The sequence below is a fragment of the Capricornis sumatraensis genome, chromosome 11, assembly GCF_032405125.1.
Source record: "Capricornis sumatraensis isolate serow.1 chromosome 11, serow.2, whole genome shotgun sequence".
Taxonomy (NCBI): Eukaryota; Metazoa; Chordata; class Mammalia; order Artiodactyla; family Bovidae; genus Capricornis; species Capricornis sumatraensis.
The window spans coordinates 34,417,956-34,444,237 of NC_091079.1; the positions used below are offsets into that span (position 1 = coordinate 34,417,956).

Below are 26,282 nucleotides of genomic sequence, written 5' to 3' on the forward strand. Positions count from 1 at the left end.
AGAAAAGGCTTCCCTCTGCATTTTTCCATCCCACTTTGGTTTTCTTTTCCATGAAGTTATATAAAGAAGCCCACAGCAACAGACAAAAAGAGGACTTCCCTGGTGGTTCAGTGGTTAAGACTCTGTGTTTCCAATGGAGGGGACTCAGGTTGGATCCCTGGTCAGGGAATTAAGATACCATATGACTCAGGGTGTGGCCAAAAAAAAAAAGACATGAGAGTTCATTCTTCATTTTATTTGCACGTCCCACAGTGACTCATCCCAAATACTGAATTCAAAAGACAAACTGCAGCTCCTCAATGTTAGCACTAATTTATGGTAACAATCATTTCTTTTAAATATCTTATTTTACCCTTCATTTGAAATTGCAAACTAAAGTATATATTTACATGTATGTTTATATACAAAATAACTTCAAAAACAAATTAATCCCAATCTTGGTCCAAGAATTCCCACTTTAGAAGCAGGAGGAGTACTGTGCTATATACACTCTCTTCCAAGTCACTGCAGACTTGGCGAGTTGCCAGTATTCATTCACAGATGGTTCCCCTTTAAGCTTAATGAACCAAGTACTTCATTTCTGAGTAAATCAGAGGAAATATTACAGAACACGCTCTGTACAATACAGCACCGCTACTGAAAATGGCTCGGGGTTTTGTAATCCAAGGTTCCGATTTAAAGCAAAAATAGGTAGCATAGACTGCGACGCCAAAGAAGTGTCCAATTAAAACCAGAGGATTGGGAGATAATCTGTAATGGGAAAAAACACATATACATATAATTAAGACCCCAAAATTAAAACTGACTCATAGAGATTCCAACTGTGTATCATCTATAAAGGTAAATATACACTCAACATTTTAGGGGACTTTACAAGCTTGTATCTGCTGGTCAAGGGACAAATTAAAAACTTTTTCTTACAAGAAACTACTTTGACTTGACTCCCTCCTGTCAGAGAAGCCAGTCACTTATCTTAGTTTATAAGAATTGTATGTCCTGAGCTGCTTGCTTTCATTAATCTTGAGATCTCGGCCTGAAATAGCCTGGCCTATGGAGTCTAGATCTTTCAAAAGGTAACAGTGTTGACACTCAGAACGTGGACAAAGGAGAAAAGCCTTAAGGAATTTCACTTCGCAGACTTTCTAAGAATAATTCTACATATGTCTGCACCGTCAGAACTGAGTTCCATGAGTTCCACACATCAATAGAATTCAATGTTAAATATAAACCTCTATTATTCATGGTTCCCATGTATCAGGTCAGAGCCACAAACCCACAGGCAAAAAAGCAAGCTGCTCGTTTAATCAAGGGTTTTAGCCTCATCTACTCACCAACTCAGGATCAACACTGTTGCCCAGAACTAAAACGCAGGATTGAATACTGCCTTTTTCATTTCCCTGGGAACATTTTGATTGGGATACTAATCAGTAATAAAATGATGACATGCAGCAGGTAGAGCAATTAGCAGTGATTCATAAGTCAAACTTCCCAGGTGGCACTAGTGGTAAAGAACCTGCCTGCCAATGCAGGAGGCATAAGATATGCAGGTTCAATCCCTGGGTCGGGAAGATCCCCTGGAGAAGGAAATGGCAACCCACTCCAGTATGCTTGCCTGGAGAATCCCCATGGACAGAGGAGCCTGGTGGGCTACAGTCCACGGGGTTGCAAAGAGTCGGACACGACTGAGCGACTGAGCAGCACAGCATAAGCCAAACAGTCCTAAGAAAATCTGGAGTATCTGTTTCCTGTGTCATCAGAGCAACTTACACGGAAAGCAGCCCAACCGGACCTGCAACACATTTTCCACCAAGTTTGAAATAAAAAAAACAGGCTTTTCTCAGTTGATGTAGGGAATCTAAAATAAAAGTTTAAAATTACTCTCAATCAAAATACTCATACATTTACATGGGGTACTAATGATATGTCAGGAAAAAAATGAATATGTAACATTTATTACATCTTATACATTTCTTAAAAACCTAGTGTTAGCATTTTAGCCACCTAAGATTTCTTTTAAATTTCATAATGAAGACTACATAGTAATTCACAAATGAATAAATTTTTTCTGCTAGTAAATAATTACCAAACATGTAGGCCTTGGAAGTTACGAGTTATTTAAAAAGCTATCTCCTTGATTGTGCTGTAAATTCATTTAAGTGATGCCAAATATTTTGTACATTCTTTTCTTACAAAAACACAATTCTAGAAACCAGAATAAAGGTCTCTATGATGCCCGGGGCATATCTCTGAGCAGTAAATTATCAAGTGAATAGTAATGCCTTATATCTAAAATTTTATTACACTTTTCAAAATAATTCATTAAACCCTCACAACATAGTATAGTCAATAACCTTTTTTTAATAGTACAGAATGAATGTTCTTCAAGTATACCTCGATTATTCTTTACAACAGATAAAAAAGATTACAACAGGTAAACTTTTACTCCAATAAAGCCCATTCCTCCTTCAGTATCTCACAGCTCTGTTGTTTTCTGGGTAGATTCAAACTCTTAAGAAACAGAGCTGAGAAAAGCTTAGAAAGAAGAGCTTAGAAAAACTCCAAATTTAGTTCTCTTCTTGCCCAATCAGCCACCGTAACTTTCATGCTCAATTAGCAAGAGAGATTTGCTTGGCAAATCACAACACGTTGACTTTTGTTTTAGCAAGAATGATGGTTAGCCGGGCTGCACGAAGTATTTGTACTGTGTCATCCTTGGTAATCAGATCACCAAAGCAAGGAGCACTAGCACCCCAGCCAGGTCACAGAAATAGCTTTCTTGTATTACAAATACCCAAGGTAATGGGATTAGAGTTATGTTCTTTAAAAAAAAAAAAAAACTTTCTATTTTGTATTGGGACTTACATTTATTCTTGAAAACCTAAAGGTCTCGTTTCACTAGCACCACTCACTAATGTGTACATGGCCACAGCTGGGAAGTGGCACGGGTGACTCTTCCTCCATCTCTAGCCCTGTTTCTAAGTCATGTTTTCCTTCATGTTAGACTGACCATCACCCTCTACCATACGGAAACAGAAACAAAAGCCTTTTAGAAGTAAAGTGGGAATATCTCACATGAGTAAAAGGTGGATACCTTCTGCTTGTGCATTTTAATAGACAAAAATCTAGGTTTGACACGAAGCTCATTTTAATTTTACAAAATACTGTTTCGAAAAGAAATTGCAACTACTGTCTGGGAACAAAAAGGATTAACACTACCTTGCCCTTTAATTCATGGTCAGAAAGATCTTCCATCACAATCTTCTGCATTTGGGGAACGCGTGATGTGACGTGGACCGGAGGAATGAATAATGCCACATGACTGAGGCACTGTTACTAAGGTTGTCTAAAGAGGGCACGGTTTCCCACACACAGTGGTGGAGACATGATGATTAGCCAAAATTGTGCTCAAAGATGGGGTCAAAAAGGACTTATCGACTTGGAAGCTGGCAAACTCAGGAAACATTTCTATTTCTGGCCTAATTACTAACTTTTTGTAATTCAGTTCCCTTCCTGTGCTAAAAATCTATAATTTAGTAACAGTCATTCAAAATAGCTGCACTTACCATCTGTGGCAGAAAACAATTCATAAAGAGCCTGAGCAAGGACATTCACAACAAAGGAATGAGACTTTTTTCTTGTCCAATAAAATGATTTTTTGGCCTAAAAAAGAGAAAGATCACCTACTATATGATAAGGGTTTTAAAAAAAAGAAGCACAAACTAATGTTTATAATCCCCTAAACTGATACCCTGAGGACCATCTACTAGAAATTATGTCTTGTTCAACATTTACACTCCCATCAAAAAAATAAAAATCTCCAGAGGAACAAGTTACATCTCTGAGGCTAAGTGGCCCATGTAATCTCCAAACCAGAAATTCTAGAAGATTCAGAGGTTGCAAGTCACATTCTTAATCCTGAACAAGACTGTTTAAGAATCACTACTAAGGACCATACTCCCAAGTACAGATCTCCTCTGCAAAGCCCCATTCATCTTAGGTCCCAGAAAAAAGTCTATTTTGAGATATTTTTGTCAAAGACTATCTCACCTGGAAAACAGCTGCATCATCATAAAGGTCAGGGATACCCTTCAGCAATTTTCTCCACAGTTTTATATCATTAAAAACAACAGTCATTCCTCCACCAGTAAGAGGATGCCTCATATTATATGCATCTCCCAAAAGAAGAACACCTGTAAAAAGAGAACTTAGATCATGACGTCATCCTGGAGCATCCTTTACGATCCAAAGAAAGCAAAAAACAACCCCCCCCCAAAAAAAACCTACTCTATTAATAACTTATAAACATCATGAATATCAGCTAGTAAAATAGAATACTAAAATACTAAATACTAAACCTATTAAAATACTAATACTAAACCCTGACTAAAATTTACCCAGGCAAAAAATTCAAGAGTTGATTCAATTACTATTCATTAGGTAACTAATATGTGCCAGATGCTAGGGATACAGTGAGGACAGGAACGTGATCCCTGCCCTCAAAAAACTCACATGTGAATCTAAGGTTCAGTAAGACAATGTCAAAACATGTGTAAGGCCTCTTTCATGAAAAAAAACCAACATACAGGCATCCATGCATAAAAAGCAAGTCTTTTACAAGGGAAAAAATCAAGAATTTGTTGGCATTTCACAGTTAATACTTGCTGCCTGCATATTATAGAGATCTATATGGTTCTAAGGGAATATGCAGATTTTCCAAACACATCAGAAGTTAGTTTAGAAGAATAAACCTTGATTGAACCAGCCCCTTGCATCAAAACCACAGAAGCAGAAAGCTCTGCAATCTGACTCGAGGTACAGCACCTCTTGACTCCAGTCCTGACTAAGATTCCCGCCCTTTGTCAGCCTGGCTCATGACCCATGACTTAGAGGGACAGTTAAACCAAGCACGTATTAAATTTTCTGTCTTAGTGAAATAAAACAATCATAATAAAAGTGGCATGGTGGCAGAATTATGGATCATTTTCTGTAATGTCACAATATACTATATAATTATAGAATGCACATATATTATGAAAAAGTAGCTTGTAAATTTTAATCTAAGTTTTTTTGTGTATTAGTGTAATACCTTCACTAGAAACCACTAGCTATACCCAGCTTTTATTCCTCCTCCTCAACTGGGATATGTTCCCAAAGTGTGCTCTTTGCATCAGTTTGGCACTGGCTTTCATTCTGCTTGGTATTATAGTTTATTTCTATGACTGGCACATTATGACGCATGTCTCTCCACAGCAAACAACAGCTGTTTGTGTTCGGGAACCACAGTATATCAATAGCTCTCGTTCACACCTCTCCTCCAGGCTCCACACTCCTGTTTCCAACGGGCCTCCACTCGGCCACTCCAATGACCTCCCAGCCGTCACATCGCTGTGTCCAAAAATGAACTCATTATCTCCCCACACTTCCCTAAGTCCAATGTCAGCAAATACGTGGCAAAATACCTAAGCCTGAAACCTGGAATCCATCAAGAGACCTCGCGCTCTCTTATTACCATTAATCACTGAGTTTCATGTATTCCAAACCCTAGATGTTACCAAAATCCTTACTCTACCTTCTGCTTTTATTGTTACTTTACACCTTCTAGGATGGCTACGGCAAAAGGACAGATACTAATAAACGTTGTCGAGGATGTGGAGAAATTGGAACCCTCATATATTGTTAATGGAAATGGAAGATGGATCAGCCACTTTGGAAAATAGTTTGTCAGTTGCTCAAAGCATTAGAGAGAGTTAGGACCCAGCAATTCTATTCCTAGGAATATAACCAAGAAAAATGAAAATAAATGTCCACACAATAACTCATATACAGGTATGAACTAAAAGTGGAAATAATCCAAATGTCTATCACTTGATGAATAGTCAAGATGTAATATATCCACACATGGGGTAGTAGTTGGCTGTAAAACTAAATGAAAGACTGATACATGTTACAACATGGATGAACCTCAAAGAAGCCAGGTACAAAGGATCACATTGTATGACGACATTTATAGGAAATGTCCAGAACAGGCACATCTAGAGAGACAGAAAGTAAGTTAATGGTGGTCTGGGGTTTGGGAGGAAATGAGCAGTGACTACTAATGGTTACATGCTTTCATTCCAGCATGATAAAAACGTTCTGAAATTGACTGTGGTGATGTTTCCACCGACCTATGAATATACTAAAAACCAATGAACTGTACACTTTAAATGGGTGAACTATGTGATCTGTGAATTATCTCTCGATAAAGATATTATAAACAAAAAAGAACTTTTCAGTGACTTTGCGCTGTCTATAGGATTAAAGCTAAATATCTTGCCTCTCTACCACTCTGCCACCTCTCCTACGCTCCAGGGGTCTAGGAAGCTACTTAAGTGCTTTTCTCAGCCATGCTGGCTTTTGCAGATATTGTTCTGCCTACTCAGAAGTCCCTCATCTCACTGTCCAGCTTTGTCTCCAGAGCAACGTCTTCCCTAATTACCCTTCCTGCTTCACAGGCTTGCTCCCTGCCATGTACACCCCACTCCTTCACAGTGAATCTGGGGTACCAAGAGTGGGCTTTCATTACAGCATTTATCAGCAGTGTTCTGAAATTATTTACATCTCTCCCTGGAAAACTGCCTTCTCTAGATTAAGGACTGTACTTAATTAAGTTTTATTTTCAATAACTCGAACAGTGACCTATGTATACTCAATACTAAATAATAAATATCATAAAACTAATTTTGGTATGCACTAATTACAATAATCTATTTTCTGTACCACATTATAAACTGTACCACATATACGTCATTTGGAATACGGAATTAGAATATTTGGAATATCTTTATAAAATTGGTCCAGTAAGATAATACCTCGTTTGTTTACTGGTGAAGAAGGGAGGAAGCTTGCTGGCATCGATCTCAAACGTGAATTCTGAGAGGCTTCTAGGAATGGTCCTTTCAGGTGATCTGCAATAAAGCCCACCCCACCAAATAAATGGTGTATAACATTCCAATTTCAAATTATCACATTTTCTTATCAAGTATATACAAATACATACTACATATCTGTGATTGTTGTTACAAATATCCCTTGTGAAAAATCGAGAACTAATTATTAACGAACTGTTCATTAAGCAGATAGTTGTTCCTGCTAAGGGATGGCTAATTAATTAATGTAAATAGATACAGAGCTGTATGAACAAAAACCTAGAGGAAGAAATCCAGATGAGATGATAAGACAAGGAGGAAAACCACCCACCTTTCTTCCAAATGATTACCAACAGGTATATATTTAACATCTATTTTATTGTCACCACCATATTCTATAAGAACAGATGAAATATACCACCAATTCACAAACAGGAGGGTATGTGTACAGTTAAAAAAAAAAAAAAAAGGGTTAGATGTAGACAGTACTATCTCTTGAGGAGCTCTAGTTTCTTCATCTAGAATGAAACAGATTAATTCATCTCTGTGATATTTCCCAGTTTCAAAGTTTCATGCTTCCACTTTATAGAAAATGAATTTGCTTTTCATACAATTCCGATTGTAATCTGGGAAAACAAGAGCAGAATGACTGTGTTGAAACTATTCCCTTCCTCCAATGAACAGAATTTCCATAACGTAACTAATATGAACATAAACCTACAAACGTTTCTCTCCCTGATCACAGGGCAGTCTTCTCCAGCTACGCTTTGGACTGGGGGAAAAAAACAATCTACAGTAAAAGAAAAAAAATGCTAAATATACCACATTATTAATTATCCTCTTCCTAAATACACATAACTCATTCTTTCCATCTGAAAGCTTCAAAATGGCTTAACTGAATGAAAATGTATTGAAGTACTGAAAATGTCATTATTAAAAATCTAACTTGGTCCATGTGTACCTTAATTTCTACTGATATTCTGTTAGTAAACGGTGCTTTTGCTTAGTTTAAAAAATAATGTTCCTTAGTTTAAAAACTAACTTGAAAACCCAGAATATTTAAACAAATGTATTTACATCCAGGATAATCTGCTATTACTATAATCATAATTTGCGAGCAGAGTTTTCCTTTCAATTTTATCAATATTCTTAATAATTTTTGTTACATGTCTTTCTTACACCTTCCCATTCTCAAAAAATAATTTTAGTGAGGGTTTAACAAAGACATTAAATCTCATGAAGCCTTTCTGTACTCAACTCAAACTAAGAGATCTTTAAGACCCCTGATAGCTCTTGTGTTCCCAGGGCAGGGACATATGAGCACACAGACCTGCTCTCAACCTTGGCTCTGTCCCTTACTAAAGGTTTATGTTTGGAGAAGCTAATTAACTTCTCTGAGTCTTAGTCTCCTCATCTGCTAAATGGAGATCATGATAATGCCTGCCTCAAGGTGGTTGTGTAGATTAAATTATGTTTGTAAAACACCTCTTACATAGTAGACAATCAATAGTGGCAGCTATCATTTCTACAAAAACCAAGCACAAAAAGTAATTATGTATAAGAGATATTTCAAGAATTCAGATATCTAGACTGCTATCCAGACTACCTTAAAAATACCATATGTGCCACTATTAATGATTACTCACAAAACTACACTTTTATTATTACTGTGAAAAAATACAATGAAACTATTTTCTTTATTTTCTGTGCAGATTTTTTTATGTGCTAGTTTAAATAGTTTATTCAGCTCCACTGTACCTGACTGATTAGATGAAATTTTTCAGCTGCCATTCTCATCTTTCAGCCTAATTTAGACAAAGCTTTAGTGAGAACTGGAGATGGAGAGTCTTTGGTGAGACTGACTTACAGACTAGATTACAATGCAGTGAAAGGCTATTCTTACCAGGTAACTGTGGGTAGATATTTTCAGTCATGTATTCTCTCAAATTCCTTGGCATGTCTCCTCGGACGTCCACAAGTACTCGAGTTTCGTTAGGTGAAATTTGGTAGATGAGAACTGGACTTGGGTTAGCTAAAATAAGTTCGGCATGATTTGCTTTAAACTGCGGTGCATTCTAGGAAAATGAATAAATAAAATATTTTTAATAACTTGCAAATTTCAAGTTGCTTTTATCTTCTACAATTGCATTTCTACAATACCTCCATAAGGAAGCCAACAAAATGTGAAGAAATGGAAACTTTATTGGAGATCAGGTTTTTCCTGAACTTGGAGAAAAGACCATCTGCAACAACAGTCAATGGAGCATGGAGTTCCTACAACAAAAACAAAGAACACTCAGCTAAATGGTGAGAAATACACAGTGAAAAGATTGTTCTTTTAAAGTATACATAAACAAATTTAAACACATTATGGGACATTACAGAGTACCTGGAGACAATGCTCTCATGAAGGAACTCTCAAGTGGGCTGAGGTTAATGAATGACCCATCTTTAGAGATACTTTCACCTTCCACCAAAGTCCTACCATTCCAAACCACCTGGGATTAAGTCACTTCAATGGACACTGGGGGAAACTGCGACAAGCAAGCACAGCCCAAAGAAAACTGAATCACACTACAAATCCCAAGGACTAGTCACATTCTAGAATTTTTTAACCCCACATAGTGCTTTCAATCAACGGCTATGGCTCAGAAGAATTTTTGTACACTTATATTACCTTGCAATCGCCCCCATTAGAGTAATTCCTAGGAGGGAGCTACCCTATGTAAGAACCAACAGATAGACTTTTGACTTTCTCCTCTGTTCTAAACCAACATGAATACTAGAAACTATTTTATTCAGCTATTTCCCCAGAGAGTCTCTTAGTTTTTACCTTTCTTATTTCAACAATAGTTTATATTATAATTATTTCTTTCATGCTTGAATCCTTCCTTTTCGCATCTTCCAGTTCCCCTCTACCTCTCCGCTAGGGTACATTTCTCATTTCCATTTTTAACACAGTTAACATCATGGAGTTTGTTTCCAAAGTTATTTGAACAGCATTCTGCAGTGCTCTAAAGAACAATGTGTTGCAATCTAGCTCAGAGAGTTTGGAGACATTTCAGTCCATTTGATGAATAATAAATTTGTGGGCCTACTTTTCTTAAAGGAGTAGGAGAAAAAGAAAATAAAAATCTCTCAGGAAAAGCTAATATCTGCTACATCTCACCTTGATGTCTCCAGTCTCTTTATCCTTGTACTGAACTCCCAACACAGCATCATCTTCTTCTAGTAACTGCAGCACAGTGCCCTCAATAAACTTTGCACTAAAAGATAAATAAACAAATTCTCTGGTAGCACAACTGAAAAATTTAAATAAGGAATGAAAAATCCCTTTTTCCTATCTCCAGTTTACCCTAAACTGGACACACATGTACATAGAAAAAGGGATGGAATGACAAAAAGCAAAAACATCAATGGGTTTTAAAATTAGCTGGGGTTATAATTTTCTAATTTTTTAAGACGGAATATATGTAACTAATGTAATGACTTTTCAGAAAAGCATTTTAAAAAGTAACATGAGGTTTTATCTCAATTCATTAAAAAATAAAATACATGGAGAAAAATTTTACATACCCACTACAGTTTTGTTGTGTTGATGAATAAACACAAGAAATATATCATGGATAATTTTTACAATCTCCTCTATATTTTTAAGTATTTTTCTATTTTTCTAAAATGAATATATTCTACTTTCATAGATATCAAATTCTTCAAGTTCTAAGAATAATCAATTCATTTCTCCTTTTGCTTCGTCAACATTTAAGCCAACATTAAGCCTTTATCAGGGCTTCCCCAAGAGCTCAATTGGTAAAGAATCTGCCTACAATGCAGGAGACCCCAGTTCAATTCCTGCATCAGGAAGATCTGCTGGAGAAGGGATAGGCTACCCACTCCAGTATTCTTGGGCTTCCCTTGTGGCTCAGCTGGTAAAGAATCTGCCTGCAATACAGGAGACCTGGGTTCGATCCCTGGGTTGGGAAGATCCCCTGAAGAAGGGAAAGGCTACCCACTCCAGTATTCTAGCCTGGAGAATTCCATGGACTGTACAGTCCATGGGGTCGCAAAACGTTGGACACGATTGAGGGACTTGCACTTTCACTTTCAAGCCTTTGTCGATGACATGAGGATTCTCATGTTTAAAACTTAAACCGCAATTATAGTGTACAGGGCTAGAAGTAAATATAAGCTAATAATTAAAAGAAGAAGCCCTTTAAAACTGTCAATCAAAAAAATAAAAATAAAACTGTCAATCACTATACTGTACATCTGTAATTTACCTACTGCTGCTGCTAAGTCATGTCAGTCGTGTCCTACTCTGTGCGACCCCATAGACTGCAGCCCACCAGGCTCCCCCGTCCCTGAGATTCTCCAGGCAAGAACACTGGAGTGGGTTGCCATTTCCGTTTCCAATCATGAAAGTGAAAAGTGAAGGGAAGCTGCTCAGTCGTGTCCGACTCTTAGCGACCCCATGGACTACAGCCTACTAGGCTCCTCCGCCCATGGGATTTTCCAGGCAAGAGCACTGGAGTACATCAATTATAATTCAAAGAGAGAGAGAGAGGGACACCTAGCCCGTCCCGTCAGTCCAAGTCCTAAGTATGAATGCGACAGGGATTTTCTCTTTAAACTCTTCTGTCCTGACTTTTAATAAAAAGCACCATAACCACAAATTCCAACTCCCAAATGAGCACATATGAACTTAATTACAATGACTACATCACAGAGAACCACATAAAAATCACACATTGAATCATAGGAAAATTCTCAATAGTTCTAATCATTCAAACAATCTATATGATATTCTTAACAAAGGCTGAAGAATTAACATTCTTCTAACTTATGGTTTATTCTAGTACAACAGCTATGCTCTAACCTATACCCAAACACTTATGAAAATGTATAAAACAGTGTTTGTACAAAGGCCAAGTTAAACATGTTTAACAGCAAAATCGGAAGCTGACCCTTACTTGGGCTCTGCCATGGCTGCTTTCCGGAGACGCATGATGAATCTTCCATGATGGAAAGCTCTTCCACTCTGCACATGATTGTTCTCTGACAGAGGGAAAGGAATCTGAACCTCTGTTTTGCTTTCCTGATCATGAATTATGTAGCCATTTACAACCTGGGCATCAATACCTTCCACTGTATCTGCAAAACAATAGTTTTTTTAAGTCAGTTTTTTGTAATATGCCCAGAGTTACAATAACCACCAAGAGGACACAGACATGGAAAATGAGTTTCTGTGTTCATAAAGCTATGACGCCATTTGGAAGACTGGACGGTAACAGAACTATTTCAGAACCTTAATGCTTCTGGAAGACAACAGTCTTAGCAAATTTGTAATATCATAAAAGGTAAATATATACATATAAAATTTATTCATTAAAATTCATAGGAAAAATATTCAGACCCTAATAATAACAGGGAAAATGTACAGATGATTCATACTACAAAGAAACACTGAACATGTCAGGAAAACAATGTTCAAAACTTGATTTTAAAAAAAAAATCAATGAAATAAAACTGAAACAAGAAGACACCAAATCTATCAAAGTTGCTGGTGAAATAATGATAAAATGGATAAATTGTATATATTACTGGTCATATCATAAACTAGTAACATTTTAGAAAATAAGTACAGCAATAACTATCAAGAACCAAGAAGAAGTTAGCACCCTTTAATGTAATAATATTAGTCTTGTAATCCATCTAAGATATTCATCCTAAAGATACAATTCATATTTTTAGTAATTATTGAAACTATATATAAAAACAGATTCATGTTACCTCTAATAAAGAATAAATGTAAAAAAAGAATAACTGTAAATAACCTAAATATGAATATAAATTAGGTAAAGTACATTATAAAGTATTAACTGAGAAAATACTATGAACGGGCTTAAAATTATGATAAAGAATGGATAACAGTATTAGAAATGTTTGTGAGCATGTATTTAACATGTATTTTAAAAGTCACATACTACAAATATATTTAAATACATTAAAATACAATATTGAGGATTAAGTCTATTAAAATAATTTCATTTCTGATGAAAGGAAAACTTTATAATAAACAATTTTACCACATATCTATGCCAAGATCAAAATAAATCAGCTTTTTTCTGATACGCTTTTTAGTTACACTTAAAGTCCAGTCAGGGACAAGCTGGATGAATACTTGTCAAACATCCCACCTAGGAGCCAAGTTAGTTAGTTTTTTGGTTTGGCTTTCTAAATTATTCCAGCTAAAATTCAGTCAGAGAAAAGTACACAGGTATCATAGAAGCTGCCAATTAGCAGTGTATTCAATCTGGATCTCGGCAAACTGCCAATCTTTACCAGCTTACATGTTTGAAACCCATCTAGTATTTCCACTTTTGTTTTGTCCAGCTACTGAAATAAACTTATTTTTCTTTGCTCATATTATGCAAGAACTTCTAAGTGCTGAAACCAGAACATGTAAAAAGTACACAGTAGCGGCACAGTAACATTTTCCCTTGGGTTAGCTCTCTTAAGACAAAGTCTATAAATAAGGTCTACTTTAAGATTTGAAACATCTGCCTCCCACAACTTGATTGGTGAAATCGAATATGATGGACTTTGGCACTTTCCCTTTCTTAACCAGGCAGTCAGGAGGATGGCATCCTAAACCTCAATCAAATTCACGCCTGATGTTCAATGATAAAGGTGACGCAATCCTGCCTCAGGGTGCTGTCCCACCTGTCTCTGGTGACCCTAGCATAGAGGGTGGTGGTCAGGGAAGGGGCAGAGGCCGGGGGCCTGCCTTCTCCACAGTCCGCCCTCTCCGCTGGGGCCGGGGCCCTGCTGCCTCCTGCTTCTCCTCTCTGTCTGCTCCTGCCCAGTCGCAGCCCTCTTACTCGGCACCTGCTCTCACTGACCTGCTCTCTACCTTAGAGTACCCCAGGAGTCGTCCTAGGCCTCTTCTTGGCAACACCATGCAGCCTTCTTTAAATACCACGACTCCTCTTTCTCATACCCTTCACCATCTCATCCATCAGCAGCAGGTCCTACTGACTCTTTCTTCCAAATATATTCCCAGAATGTCACCAAGTCCCCCACCACTACGGCCATGCCCCGATCCAAGCCATCAACTTACAGTTTCTGCAACAACTTCCTAACAGGTCTCCCTGCTTCTGACTTGCCACTTCATGATCTAGTCTTCTTCTTCTACACATTAACAAGAATACTTTAAATTGATACTTCAAATCATACTTCAAAGAGGTGAAATCTAGGAACTTCCTCTTCTTGAAATTCTCCAATGGCTTCCCTTTGGAATAAAAATCTAATCCACATAGTGGGCCACCAGGGAATCCAGTCTCCATTCTCCATCTGACCTTTCCTCTAATTTAAACCACTCAATTCAACACAATTCTCCTTTCCTGCTCTTCAAAGAGGCCACAGGCTCACTCCTCCCCATCAGGCTTCACCCCATGATGCTCTCTCTGCCTGGAAAGAGCTTCTCTTCCTCCAGACAGCCCTAGGGCTCTCCTTCCCCTTCCCTTCAGTCCTTCCCTCAAACATCACCTTCTCAGTAAGGTTTTCCCTTCCCCCGCCCGCTCCATCATTTAGAAGTGCACTCCCTGTCTCTCTTTTCTGAGTCTTCTCCGAGGCGCTTATAACCATGATATATCCTCTAAATTTTATTGATTCATCTTTTATCACCATCTTCTACACGAGCACCTAGAATGTATGCTCCGTGAGGGCTGGAACCTGTTTTGTTCACTACTGTAGCCTCAGCACCTAGAACAGTACTTACAATATAGCCAATGCTTAATAAATATGTTAAATGAAAGAGTGAATGTCGCCCCTTAGTCACCTCCCCGCCAGCCTGATCTTCTCCATTACCCCACAGACAACGCTCCATCTGGTGTCGAAACACCCCTCCTGTATCCTCACATCTACACGCCACCTCTGCCCTGCTTCTGTTTTCTGTTAGAGAAAAACTCGAGAGTAGTTTGCTAGCCTCAAATTTTTTCATCTCCCTTTCACTTCAGTCCAGGTTTCGTCTACACAGCTCCACCGAAACACCTTGTCAGTCTCACAGCCACTTCCAAATGGCCGAATCCCATGGCACTTCCTATGCACCGTTCTGACCTGACCCTTCATTAGCAAACCATGATATGGCTGCTTTCCTTTCTTGATATGTACCCATCCCCTCCTGCGAGAAACACTTTCCTCTGTTGGATTAAGGACACCAAACGCTCCTGGCTCTTTCCTGTCCTTCTACAGGCTCCTTCTCAGTCCTCCAGCAAGCTTCTCTTCTTCCACCCAAATTCTAAATGTCAGTTTCCCAGGACTTGGTTTATTCTGTCTTCTCTTTTTTCTCTGCACACTCTTAGCTGGTCTCCATCACTGCTGTGGCTTTTAAGTACTACAAACATGCTAACATCTCTGAAATACCTACCCCAGCCAGCTTAAAGTACTCATTCCTCTACACTTGAGATTCATATTCTCAACTAAACAGTCCACTTGTCTATCTCCATGGGTCCCCCGATTTCCTCTCAGAGCTGGTCCTCTCTAGGTTTTCTTATCAGCAAATGGCATTGCATCCACCAGCTGTTCAAATCAAAACGTTAAGAATCATTTTTTAATACCCTGTCTTCTCATACCTCACACCAATCCTTTGCTAAGTCAAGCCATTCCTGTCTCTTAATTTGGTCACAAACCTGTCCACTTCTCTTTACGTGCTCTGCTAATGTGTTAGTCCAAACCACCATCATATGCCATTTGGACTTGGCAATAAGCTCCCACAAGACTCCTTACACTGACTCTTGCTATCCCACCACCACAGTCTTGTAGTTCTATTCACCACACAATATCCACATATTCTTTCAAAATAGCATCCTAGAAAAGTGCACACACTCCTTAGCTGGTCTCCATCACTGCTTAGGCTTTTAAGTACTTTTAAGTGCAGGATGGTGATTACAGCCATGAAATTAAAAGACGCTTGCTCCTTGGAAGGAAAGTTATGACCAACCTAGACAGCATATTAAAAAGCAGAGACATTACTTTCCCAACAAAGGTCCATCTTGTCAAGGCTATGGTTTTTCCAGTAGTCATGTATGGATGTGAGAGTTAGACTGTAAAGAAAGCTGAGGGCCAAAGAACTGACGCTTTTGAACTGTGATGTCGGAGAAGACTCTTGAGAGTCTGTTGGACAGCAAGGAGATCCAACCAGTCCATCCTAAAGGAGATCAGTCCTGGGTGTACATTGGAGGGACTGATGTTGAAGCTGGAACTCCAATACTTTGGCCACCTGATGCGGAGAGCTGACTCATTTGAAAAGACCCTGATGCTGGGAAGGGTTGAGGGCAGGAGGAGAAGGGGATGACAGAGGATGAGATGGCTGGATGGCATCACCGACTCAATGGACATGGGTTTGAGTGGACTCCTGGAGTTGGTGATGGACAGGGAGGCCTGATGTACTGCATTCATGGGGTTGTAAAGAGTCAGACGCGACTGAATGACTGAACTAAAGTGCAGGATGTGATTCAATGGTAAACTGTGAAATGAAATTTCAAGCTGTGAATTGTAGACTTGGGTAAAATCATGCAAGTATTTAAAAAGTAAAATAAATCTCAGATTTAGGAATACATGTAGGTCCTGAGCCGCTTCTCGGGTGGCTCAGTGGGTAAAGAATCCTCCTGCAATGCAGGAGACGTGGGTTCAATCCCTGGGTCAGGAAGATCCCTTGGAACAGGAAATGGCAACCCTCTCTAGTATTTTTGCCTGGAGAATCCCATAGACAGAGGAGCCTGGCGGGCTACAGTCCACAGTGTCGCAAAGAGTTGAACATGTCTGAGCATGCACACACGTAGGTACTGAGTCAGGATATAAGAAGTGTTCGTCATTGTGAAGAGCTCTCAAGTTCTGAAGCCTTTAGAGGCATAAACAGGATCCTGTCATACTCCTGTTCCACTGCCTTCAAAGTCCTGCAGGACTAGCAGCTGCCTAACTCTCCAATCTCAATCCCAAGTCCCAATCCTTTCCCCATTACCCAATACTTTCTGACTACACTGGTCGCCTCTTCAGTACACTGAATAAAATAGCAAACACTTACATAGTGCTTACTACAGACCAGGAATTGTTCTGATTGCTTTATCTTTATGCTTGAATTCAATTAATCCTCTTAATAACCTATGAGTCAAGGACTCTAAATGTGCCTCTTTTACAGATGAGTAAACTAGAGAGAGATTTCCCTGGTGGCTCAGAGGTAAAGAATCTACCTGCCAAAGAAGGAGACTCATGTTCAGTCCTGGGTCAGGAAGATCCCCTAGAGGAGGAAATGGCATCTCACTCTAGTACTCTCGCCTGGGAAATCCCATGGACAGAGGAGCCTGGGGGGCTACAGTCCATGCACGAACAGTCAGATTTAAAGACTAAACAACAGCGACAAACTTAACACACGAGTGGTTAAGTAACTTTTCCAAGATCACACAGCTTTTTAAGTGCCTAAGCTGTATTCAAACCCAGGCAATCTAGTGCCAGAATCAATGCTGGTAATTACTACAACATCATGCCCACCCTAAATGCCAAGCAAGCTCTCTCTCAATTCCCAGACCTATTTTGCACTCTGAACCCCAAGACAGGATCACTGATCTTATTCGCCAGTTTATCCTTGGCACCCAGTATAGCACCTCATACAAAGCAAACAGCAAAAATACTTCCTAAATGAAGAGCATTCAAAAAGCACTGGATTAATGGATGAATGATCCTTAAATAACAGGTTCTAAAACAGATACATCACATGTACTCTACAAATGATAGTTCACTTCATCTTTCACTAAATTTCACTCATTCCAAGTTGAAGTTTTCCAGTCTTCAACTTTGACCATTACAATTTTTTAGCCACTTTTATCTCACAAAGGCTACTTCATGTTTCCTCATGCTTATCTTCTTTGCTTTCATTTTCATGCAAGTTTGTTGATAAATGTATAACCTTTATACATGAAGATAAAATGGAATACCCTTTTCCCAGTCATAGCAGAGTGCTTGCTTATGTCACAATAACTCCTAAAAATCACTATGAACCTACCTTCAAGACCAAGGTCTTTCAGGACAGAATAACCACCTGGCTGCAGAAATTCTCCAAGGATCCGGTCAGGCTCTTTTAAATCTCTCTCAATTACCGTCACCTTTCTTCCATCTCTGGAAAGCACTGCAGCCAAAGCAGAGCCAAGGACACCAGATCCCACAATGATAACTTCTGGATCATTTTGAGAAGAGGTCAGTGTAGAGGCAGCTGTTCCTATTAAGGTTGTTTCTGAAATACTGGTCCCTTTTTTACACTGTTGAAAAAAAAAAAGAATTATGTAGCCACATTTGTTGTCTTTAAATCATACTACTACTATACAGGCACAGTGAACGCTTGCAGCTTAGGTAAAAATGGATAACAATACTCCAGCAAAATTAAACTTATGTTCCATCTTCTAAATATATTTAGAAAATGCTGTCACATATTTAGAAATACACAATAGGCCAATGATAACACATGTTTACAAGGGACTTCTAAGTCTCACAGGGAAAATTCTATCCTATTTACTCAATTCTTCATATACATACTGAGCATCCACCAGATACAAATCATGTACAGCTTCTGATATGATTTCATGCACCCTTTAGATATTTCCACTATTTGTCTTCATTTTCTCCCTCTCAATTTTCATCTGAAAAATCTATCTTAATCTAAAATCACTTTTTATACAACAAAAAAACTGTCAAATTCTGGCCAGGGATCTATTAATTGAGAATACATACCTTACATTTCCAAGAGAATAACTCATTCTGTCCCTTGGAATTCAACCTGTTCGCAGTTTTAGTCCTTGACATATAAGAACATATTTACCTTCCTTTTCCCCCATCCTGATACTCTTAAGGGAACTCGGTCAAACAAGTGACCCTCCAGTTTAAGAATAAGAACAAACATTAAAACTATCACCGGTTGGGCTGACAGTAAAAACCATACCTTTGATTATAAGATGAAAAAGGGCTGTTTTGAGAGATTTATGCCCATTGAGCATAACAGTACCTATTACAGTTGTTTTTTTTAATGAATAATTCAGTATTATAGTAAGCATTTTTTGTTGGTATGTGGAGTCACAAATATGAATACATTCAGACACAGAGTTGCAAGGAACCATCTTCCTGGGGTTCTCTGACCTTAACAATTAAGATAAGGTTAAATGTCATTTTGAAAGGGTTTTAATAAAAGACCTCAAGCAAAAAAGGGAAAGTTACTCAGTCATGTCCAACTGAGCTATCAGGGAAGCCCTCAAGCAAAAAGTTCTGTTCAGTTTAGTTGCTCAGTCATGTCCAACTCTTTGTGACCCCATGGACTGCAGCACACCAGGCTTCCCTGTCCATTACCAACTCTCCGAGCTTACTCAAACTCATGTCCATAGAGTCAGTGATGTCATCTAACCATCTCATCCTCTGTCGTCCAAAAGGAAGAACACATTTACCCTCCTTTTCCCACATTCTGATACTGTTAAGGGAACTTGGTCAAACAAGTGGCCCTCCAGTTTAGGAATAAGAACAAACATTTTTGTCAGGCAAAAAGGAAGGAGAGAAAACCTAAAATCCTTTAGAATTTTAAATCTCTGTGATCTAATATTCATCTGGCCTCTATAATGACCTGGGACCTATCCACTATTTTTTTTTAATCATTTCTCTTAGAAAAATTACATTTTCACAACAGAACCTACTATTTCTCTCAGTATTAACAGCCAGAACAACTGACTATATTTAAAACCCCTTCTGTCATTTTGGTGGCTCAGATGGTAAAGAATCTACTTGCAATGCAGAAGACCCAGGTTTGATCCCTGGGTCAGGAAGACCCCCTGGAGAAGGAAATATCAACTCACTCCAGTATTCTTACCTGGAATACTGGACAGGAATTCCCTGGACAGAAGAGCCTGGAGGGCTACAGTCCATGGAGTCACAAAGAGTCAGAAACACCTGAGCCACTTTCACTTGTCATTTTAGCCATTGTTTATTAGCCCTTCCAAACACACATACACAATCCTGGAAGTAGAACTCTGGAGAAAGTTGCCTTTCAGAGCCTGGTCAATAGATGAAGCACTAATGGGAACTTAATATAGTCTAGACTCCCAGGTATTAAGGAAACAAGCAGAGAGCCTGGGGTATTTGCAAAATGGAACCAATACTGACTGCTGTAATTCAACTTCCAACCACCAAATTTCTCTTCAGTATGATGGCATTCCAGTGGCCCTAAGGGACATCATTTCAGGTAACAGTAGCGAAGACTTCAAATTGAAGATTAAAGATTCCCATTCCTCCAACCCACACCCACCCCATCACTGAATTCAGCACCATTCCAAAGGTTCCTAACAGATGGAGACTAATACGAATAACTACTATTCACCAGACAGTTATGTACCAGGCATTTTGCAAACATTAAATCAATCAATTCGCTAACTACTGGCAAGGTTAGTGCCATTTCCACCTAACAGAAGAGGTAACTGACTCTTCCAGAAAGTAAGTAACTTGCCCAAAGTCTCACAGTCAGCAGTGGGGGAGCAAAACTTCTAAACCAAACCCCCTCTCTTCTTAAACTGTGTTGATCTATATGGCTCCGGAACCCCGAAGGAGTGAATGCCTGTGTAGGCCACACTCACTTACACCAAGTCGCCGTCATCCCTTACTTGGCCTACTGCAAGAGTGTCTCAGCACACATCCCTGCTTCCATTCTTGGCCTCCTACAATCCATTCTCCACACAGAAACTAGAAAGTTCTTTTTAAAAAGTGAAAGTCAGGGACTTTCCTGGCAGTCCAGCGGTTAAGACTTCGCCTTCCGATGCAGGGGATGTGGGTTTGATCCCTGGTCAGGGAGCTAAATTCCACACGCCTCGTGGCCAAAACCAGAACAAAATATGGAAGCAATATTGTAACAAATTCAATAAAGACTTAAACAAATAATAAATAAAAAGTAAAAATCAAGTATCATTATTCACATACTTTAATCCTCCAGTGCTCTTGGGGAAAAGTATAAACACCCAAGGCCAACAGGCCCTAAATATTCTGGCCTCAACGATCTTTTCCCCCTGTCTTATCTCTCACCATTGTCCTCCTCTACTGTCTCTGCAGGGACCAAACATTAATTATTCACCTAACCTAGGACACTGATTTGCTCAAGGCTCCACTGGTAAGGGGAGAAGACAGTGTTTTGCCTAAGACTTTAAAACACTGAGCATTTTTACTCTGCCAGCTGTTCTGTGACTTTCCCCAGGCAGCTGTCCCTTCTTAGCAACGGGCTTACCTGCAGCAGCTTTCTTCTTCCTTCCCAGGTTCAAACACAATCCTTACCAAAGGATTTAAATAAAACTATTTTTCCATCACAGACAGTGATTCAGTCCTACTGACTTGAACATTTCACCTTTCCTTAATCAAACCCAGTTCGTTTAGCTCCGCACCACCAACACTAAATGAAACAAAGGTTTTCCATCATTTCTAAGAGAGCCAAGGATGTAGTCAAGAACAGTCAAGAGCTTAAACAAAACAAAAATACCAAAACCATCTATGTCAGAATTCGTACCAGAATATCTAACTTGCAGCCTTTCACCCTTTAAATTACCGTATTTACATCTTGGTGATCGCAGTCCTAATTTTAATACAAGACACTCATACATGTGCCCACTTCGAATTCAACCTACCCTCCTAGACCCCAGCTGCTCTTTATTTTCTGATCCAGCGGGGGATTTGGCCCAGAAGAAGCCAATGAAAGGCAAGGCTGACAGAATATAGGAGAAGCCCGCCAACTGGGAGCCGCTCTGCCGGCGCCCGAGGAGGGCCCCGCTCCGGTATCGATAAGACAGCACAAGCCCCAGCGACAGGAACACCAGCACGCACAGCAACAGCTCCTTGTTGGCCAGAGAGACGAAGTCTCCGCATTTCTTATAAAAATAGGTGAAAGTGGCGATGCCGAGAAAAGTCCACATGGTTTAAAGGCTTCTTCGGTGACTCCGGATCAATGTCAGGAGATCCTTTTTTTTCCCCCGGTAGGGTTTTGGTGTTTAGAGCTCTCCCCAAAATGTGTTGCCAAAAAGGAGCGTGGGGGACCGGCTAAAGTCCAGGAAACACCGTCACGGGATTACAATTCAAATCAGAGGAATCTACAAAATTGTATAAAGTTGGTATAAAAGTACGTGAAGACGGGAACGTTCTCCAGGATTTAAAGAAGAGTATTTAAAAATCTCCAACAGCTCCCGATCAGACTCTCCCCTTTCAGGCAACCCATCTATGGGGGGTGGGAGGTGCTGGGAGAGCTGGGGATCCTGGGGGGTTAATTCCGGATAATGTATTAAATTTTGTTGTTGGTTTGTCGTGCAGTGAAATTGCTCTTCGCTCTCACTAGCAGCAGGTGTCCTTTTGGGAGAGCAACAGGGAGACAAACATCAAAGAAATATCTTGCGCTGGGGAACTGCGGCTTCACCGGGTCGGAACGCTCGAGGGCTGAGACAGCGCGGAGAGAGCTCCTTCTCTTGCCCGGGACCTCCACGCTCAGAGGGAAACGTCGGACGGGGCAGCCTTCTCCCACCAAAGATGGCCTCGGACTCGAGACTGCGGCTCCAGAACTGGGAAGCGTAGCCCCTACCTCCAGACTTCCTCCTCCCCGGGGCTCCCGAGGCACCGGTCCCCGAACCTTCACCCAGCTGAACGGCACTTTCCAGGGCGCTCCCCCCTCAGAGAGAAGCTGCAGCGGCGGCTCCCGACCGACTTATCATCAGCATCCCTCGCGGGCGGCGGCAGCCCTCCCAGCGCAGCGCTTCCGCAGTAACCAGAGTAACCGCCTGGCGCCCTGTTAGTCGCCCGGCCGCGTGAGCCTCGCCGGCGTTTGGGCTCGACCCAGGCGAGGGACCAGTGGGCGGGGCTCCGCCCACAGTCACCGCCCCCTGACGCCGCCAGCCAATGAGAGCGAGCGCCGCGCTGTAGGCCGAGATGGCGCTATGCAGTGTTTGGCCAATCGCAGGCGGCGCGGCTCGCGCGGTGACGCCCAGAGAGGCGCTAGGACGAGGTTGCGTGGTGTCGGGTGGGGGCGTGGGGATGGGGGCTGGCTGCCGTATGGGCGGATGGGAAGGCACTGGCTGGCTCTGGAGGGAGTGGAGCTGGTGGGCGTCATGCCCTGAGTGTCACGGGCCCAGCCGCTGGGATCCTACCCAGAAAGAGGTGGAGCTGGTTCCGAGGAAACCCCGCGGTGCTTTCGCCGCCTAGGCAAGTCTCCATTCATCTGGCCGCTCTGTGGACGGGTCGCTACGTGCCGGGCCCAGGTGTCAGAGGAATCAGACACAGCCTTTCTGGCCTGTGCCTACCGTGTGGTAGGCGGCGGTAAAAAAGCTACAGGTGCGTGGAGAACGTGACATTCACGGCTGAATCTGCAAGAAGGTGTGGGTAGGCGTCTGGCAGAGGAAGAAAGAAGGGGATATGCCCGATGTTCCCTTCCTTTACCCCAAATTGTCAGGCAACTGTGCACTTTGTCACTGTACCCAGGCTGAAGATACATGTATACGCGCTGCCATTTTTTTTTCTTCTCAAAATCAGAAACGGTGAAGGGTGCGTGGCAAAGCAAAATAAACAGAGATGTGTTATAAGTGCCCTGAAAAAGTGGGTGGTGGGGGGAACCATGGAAACGGGAGGCAGTCCTTCACTGCCTGGAGTGAATCAAGCAAGGCCTTCCGGCGAGTTACATGAATTTTGTCCAGAACAGGCATTCTAGAGGGAACAGTAGAAGTCGGCAAGATTCACAGGTGAGAGATGGACGTTGTTACGGAAAAAAAAAAAAAAAAAGCCCTGAAACTTCCTAGAATTTATTGAGAGCTAAGACCAGTGCCTTTGTTCACCTTACTGTAACCCTGTACTGCCTATTTTAAACTCTAAGTGAAGTGAAGTGAAGTGAAGTGGCTCAGTCGTGTCTGACTCTCTGCGACCCCATGGACTGTAGCCTACCAGGCTCCTCCGTCCCTGGGATTCTCCAGACAGGAATACTGGAGTGGGTTGCTATTTCATTCTCCAGGAGATCTTTCCAACCCAGGGATCGAACCTGGGTCTCCTGTATTGCAAGCAGACACTTTACCATCTGAGCCACCAGGGAACCCTAAGAAATGTACAAATCCATTTATCGTCCATAAAGCTGTCATTCATGAATGATGAATGACAGTGGTGTAGTAGGAAAGACTAGGTGATTAGAAGACCCAGACTCTGGCTGCCACTAACCAGGCTCGGGACCCTGAACAAGTCAAAAGTCAGTCAAATCTCTGAAGGGATAGGGCAATGTCTTCATGAAATGTAAAGTTCTCGGCAGTTTGCTGAGTTTATACAAGTACAGTATTTGTCCCCATTTTTCAACCCAAATATGTTTTATCTGTTAATGAAATAATTATGTGTCAAAACACTTTCACAGGCATCATTTGACACTCAAAAGTACCTGGATTGTAAAAATAACAATATGAAACTTAAAGAGGTTAGGTGGCTTGGCCAAATCACAGTTCATAAGTGATGAAACGAAAAGCTAAACTCCCGGTCTCCAAATCTTGTTTCCCCAATACTCTGAATGATCAGAGTAAATATATAAGGTAAATATACTTTACCTTTCTTCCACTATAAAACCAAGACTTTCCTTGACATTCCTCCCTGCTATCAACAAATTCAACTGTTTGAAAGACACATCGAATTAGAAAGAACTCAAGAAAATCAGTTTAATATGTGGGAAGCTGCTTTCCTGAAGATAATTCTTCACTTAACTGCTTATTGGTAACTATGAGTTCCTATATTGCTAAAATGACAGAAGGCTTGGTCAGCTGACTCTTGTAGAAGCAAATAGTTATCATCAGAATGATAGGAAATTATCATGAGGATTTTCTTTCCTTATTAAGTAGGTAAAATTTTTTTAAGTAGGTAATTTTTTATGAATCTTTTGAAAGTCACCTTATCCATGTGTACAGTCCAAAATCCACTTCCAACCTGAAGGCTAAAAGAGCATTTGTGATCCTTGCATGAGGTACATTCTGAATACCCGTGCTTTCCAAACTTAAATGTTACATAACCATCACTTAGGTATGTTTGAATCTTGGCCTGACTGCTGCTGCTTGTTTAGTCGCCAAGTCGTGTCCAACTCTTTTGCAACCCCATGCACTGCAGCCCGCCAGGCTCTTCTGTCCTTGGGATTTCCCAGGCAAGATACTGGAGCGGGTTGCCATTTCCTTCTCTTTTCCTTCTCCTCCTTTGACCCAGGGATCAAAGCCACATCTCCTACATTCACCCACAGGTTCTGAGCTGCCAGGGAAGTCCTTGGCCTGGCTGCACTTATTCAGAAACAAAAATTTGTCACTCAAGCGTGAGGCGAAGGCAATGAAATATGACAAAATCACCCCCTGACTGGCAGAAAGTAATACTACTTCCGTAATCACAAGAGACACTTTTAGTCTGGGCAGCATTCTACAATTTTTTTCATATAGTACCTAATTTTGTCCTCACAACCACACTATCAGGCAGGTGCTATTTTTAACCTTATTTTACAAACAAGCAAACTGAGGTACAAAGAAGTGTCACACAGCTAATAGGAAGCAGAGCCTGAAACCAAGTCCAGGAAGTCTGGCTCAAGAACCTAGGGATGTTTGGCCAGAATGCATTTTTTTCTCCTTTATCTTAAGGTAAAGACCTAGTTAACCTTTAAAACAAACAAAAAGCACACTTGGCCTTTTCATTTCTTTGCTTAATCACCTCTGGAATCTCCGTTTGCACCATCTGGCCTGACAGGCTTATTACACTTTTGCCTTTTCAAATGCTATTCTTATTGCAGGAAAAAGCCTTTTCCTCCTCTCTTCAATTATCCATTGTTTAATACCCAAATTAATTAATATCTCTTTCTCATCAAGTTTTCATAATTACCTCTTTGTCACAACAGTCACTAATTTGTATTGCAATTATTGATTTACACTTTTTCAAGAGATTTAGCTCTTAAGGAAAGGACCATGTCTTATTCAGTTGTATTCTCTGCACATGATATATAATACATTCAATAATTCAATGTATTGAGTACAACCTTTCCTTTCCTTACTTCATCTTTTTTTTTTTTTTGTACCAAACTGAACAAATCCCTTTTCACTAATGTTTGGGTTTGTAACACGTAAGATCAAAACTTTCTTGCTCACCATGCATCTTGTCCAAAAAGACTTCAGCCACTCATTTAACTGTTCTACATTCCCTCAGCACTTAGGTAATCTTTTGCAAATTCTAGTTGCAAATGATGGAGCCAATTATATTAACTTGGAATTTTGTCTTCATCTTCTTTCTCTCCTTGAATACAGCTCATACAGCCATAATTAGAGTACAGGT

The 26,282-nt window shown here is 40.4% G+C and overlaps 1 protein-coding gene across 1 annotated transcript; it reads right to left on the minus strand.

The window, feature by feature from the left end:
* Positions 1–254: 254 nt before the first annotated feature.
* Positions 255–22,739, minus strand: SQLE (squalene epoxidase). Its single transcript, XM_068983718.1, has 11 exons — positions 21,605–22,739; positions 17,968–18,220; positions 11,879–12,059; positions 10,078–10,174; positions 9,069–9,182; positions 8,812–8,983; positions 6,852–6,947; positions 4,048–4,190; positions 3,564–3,660; positions 1,768–1,855; positions 255–750 (listed from the first exon to the last, which is right to left on the minus strand). Exons 1-11 carry the CDS (start codon positions 21,887–21,889, stop codon positions 558–560), a joined length of 1,719 nt encoding a protein of 572 aa, XP_068839819.1. The 5' UTR covers positions 21,890–22,739; the 3' UTR covers positions 255–557.
* Between the last annotated feature and the right edge of the window lie 3,543 nt (positions 22,740–26,282).

Bases quoted from the DNA above. Each gene is read 5' to 3' on its own strand.
- SQLE (XM_068983718.1), bottom strand. From the start codon at position 21,889: ATGTGGACTTTTCTCGGCATCGCCACTTTCACCTATTTTTATAAGAAA. The intron at 12,060-17,967 runs GTAGGTTCATAG...ATTGTTTTGCAG, and splicing joins GAAAGACCTTGGTCTTGAAG to ATACAGTGGAAGGTATTGAT. The intron at 6,948-8,811 runs GTAAGAATAGCC...GCTTTATTGCAG, and splicing joins TATCTACCCACAGTTACCTG to ATCACCTGAAAGGACCATTC.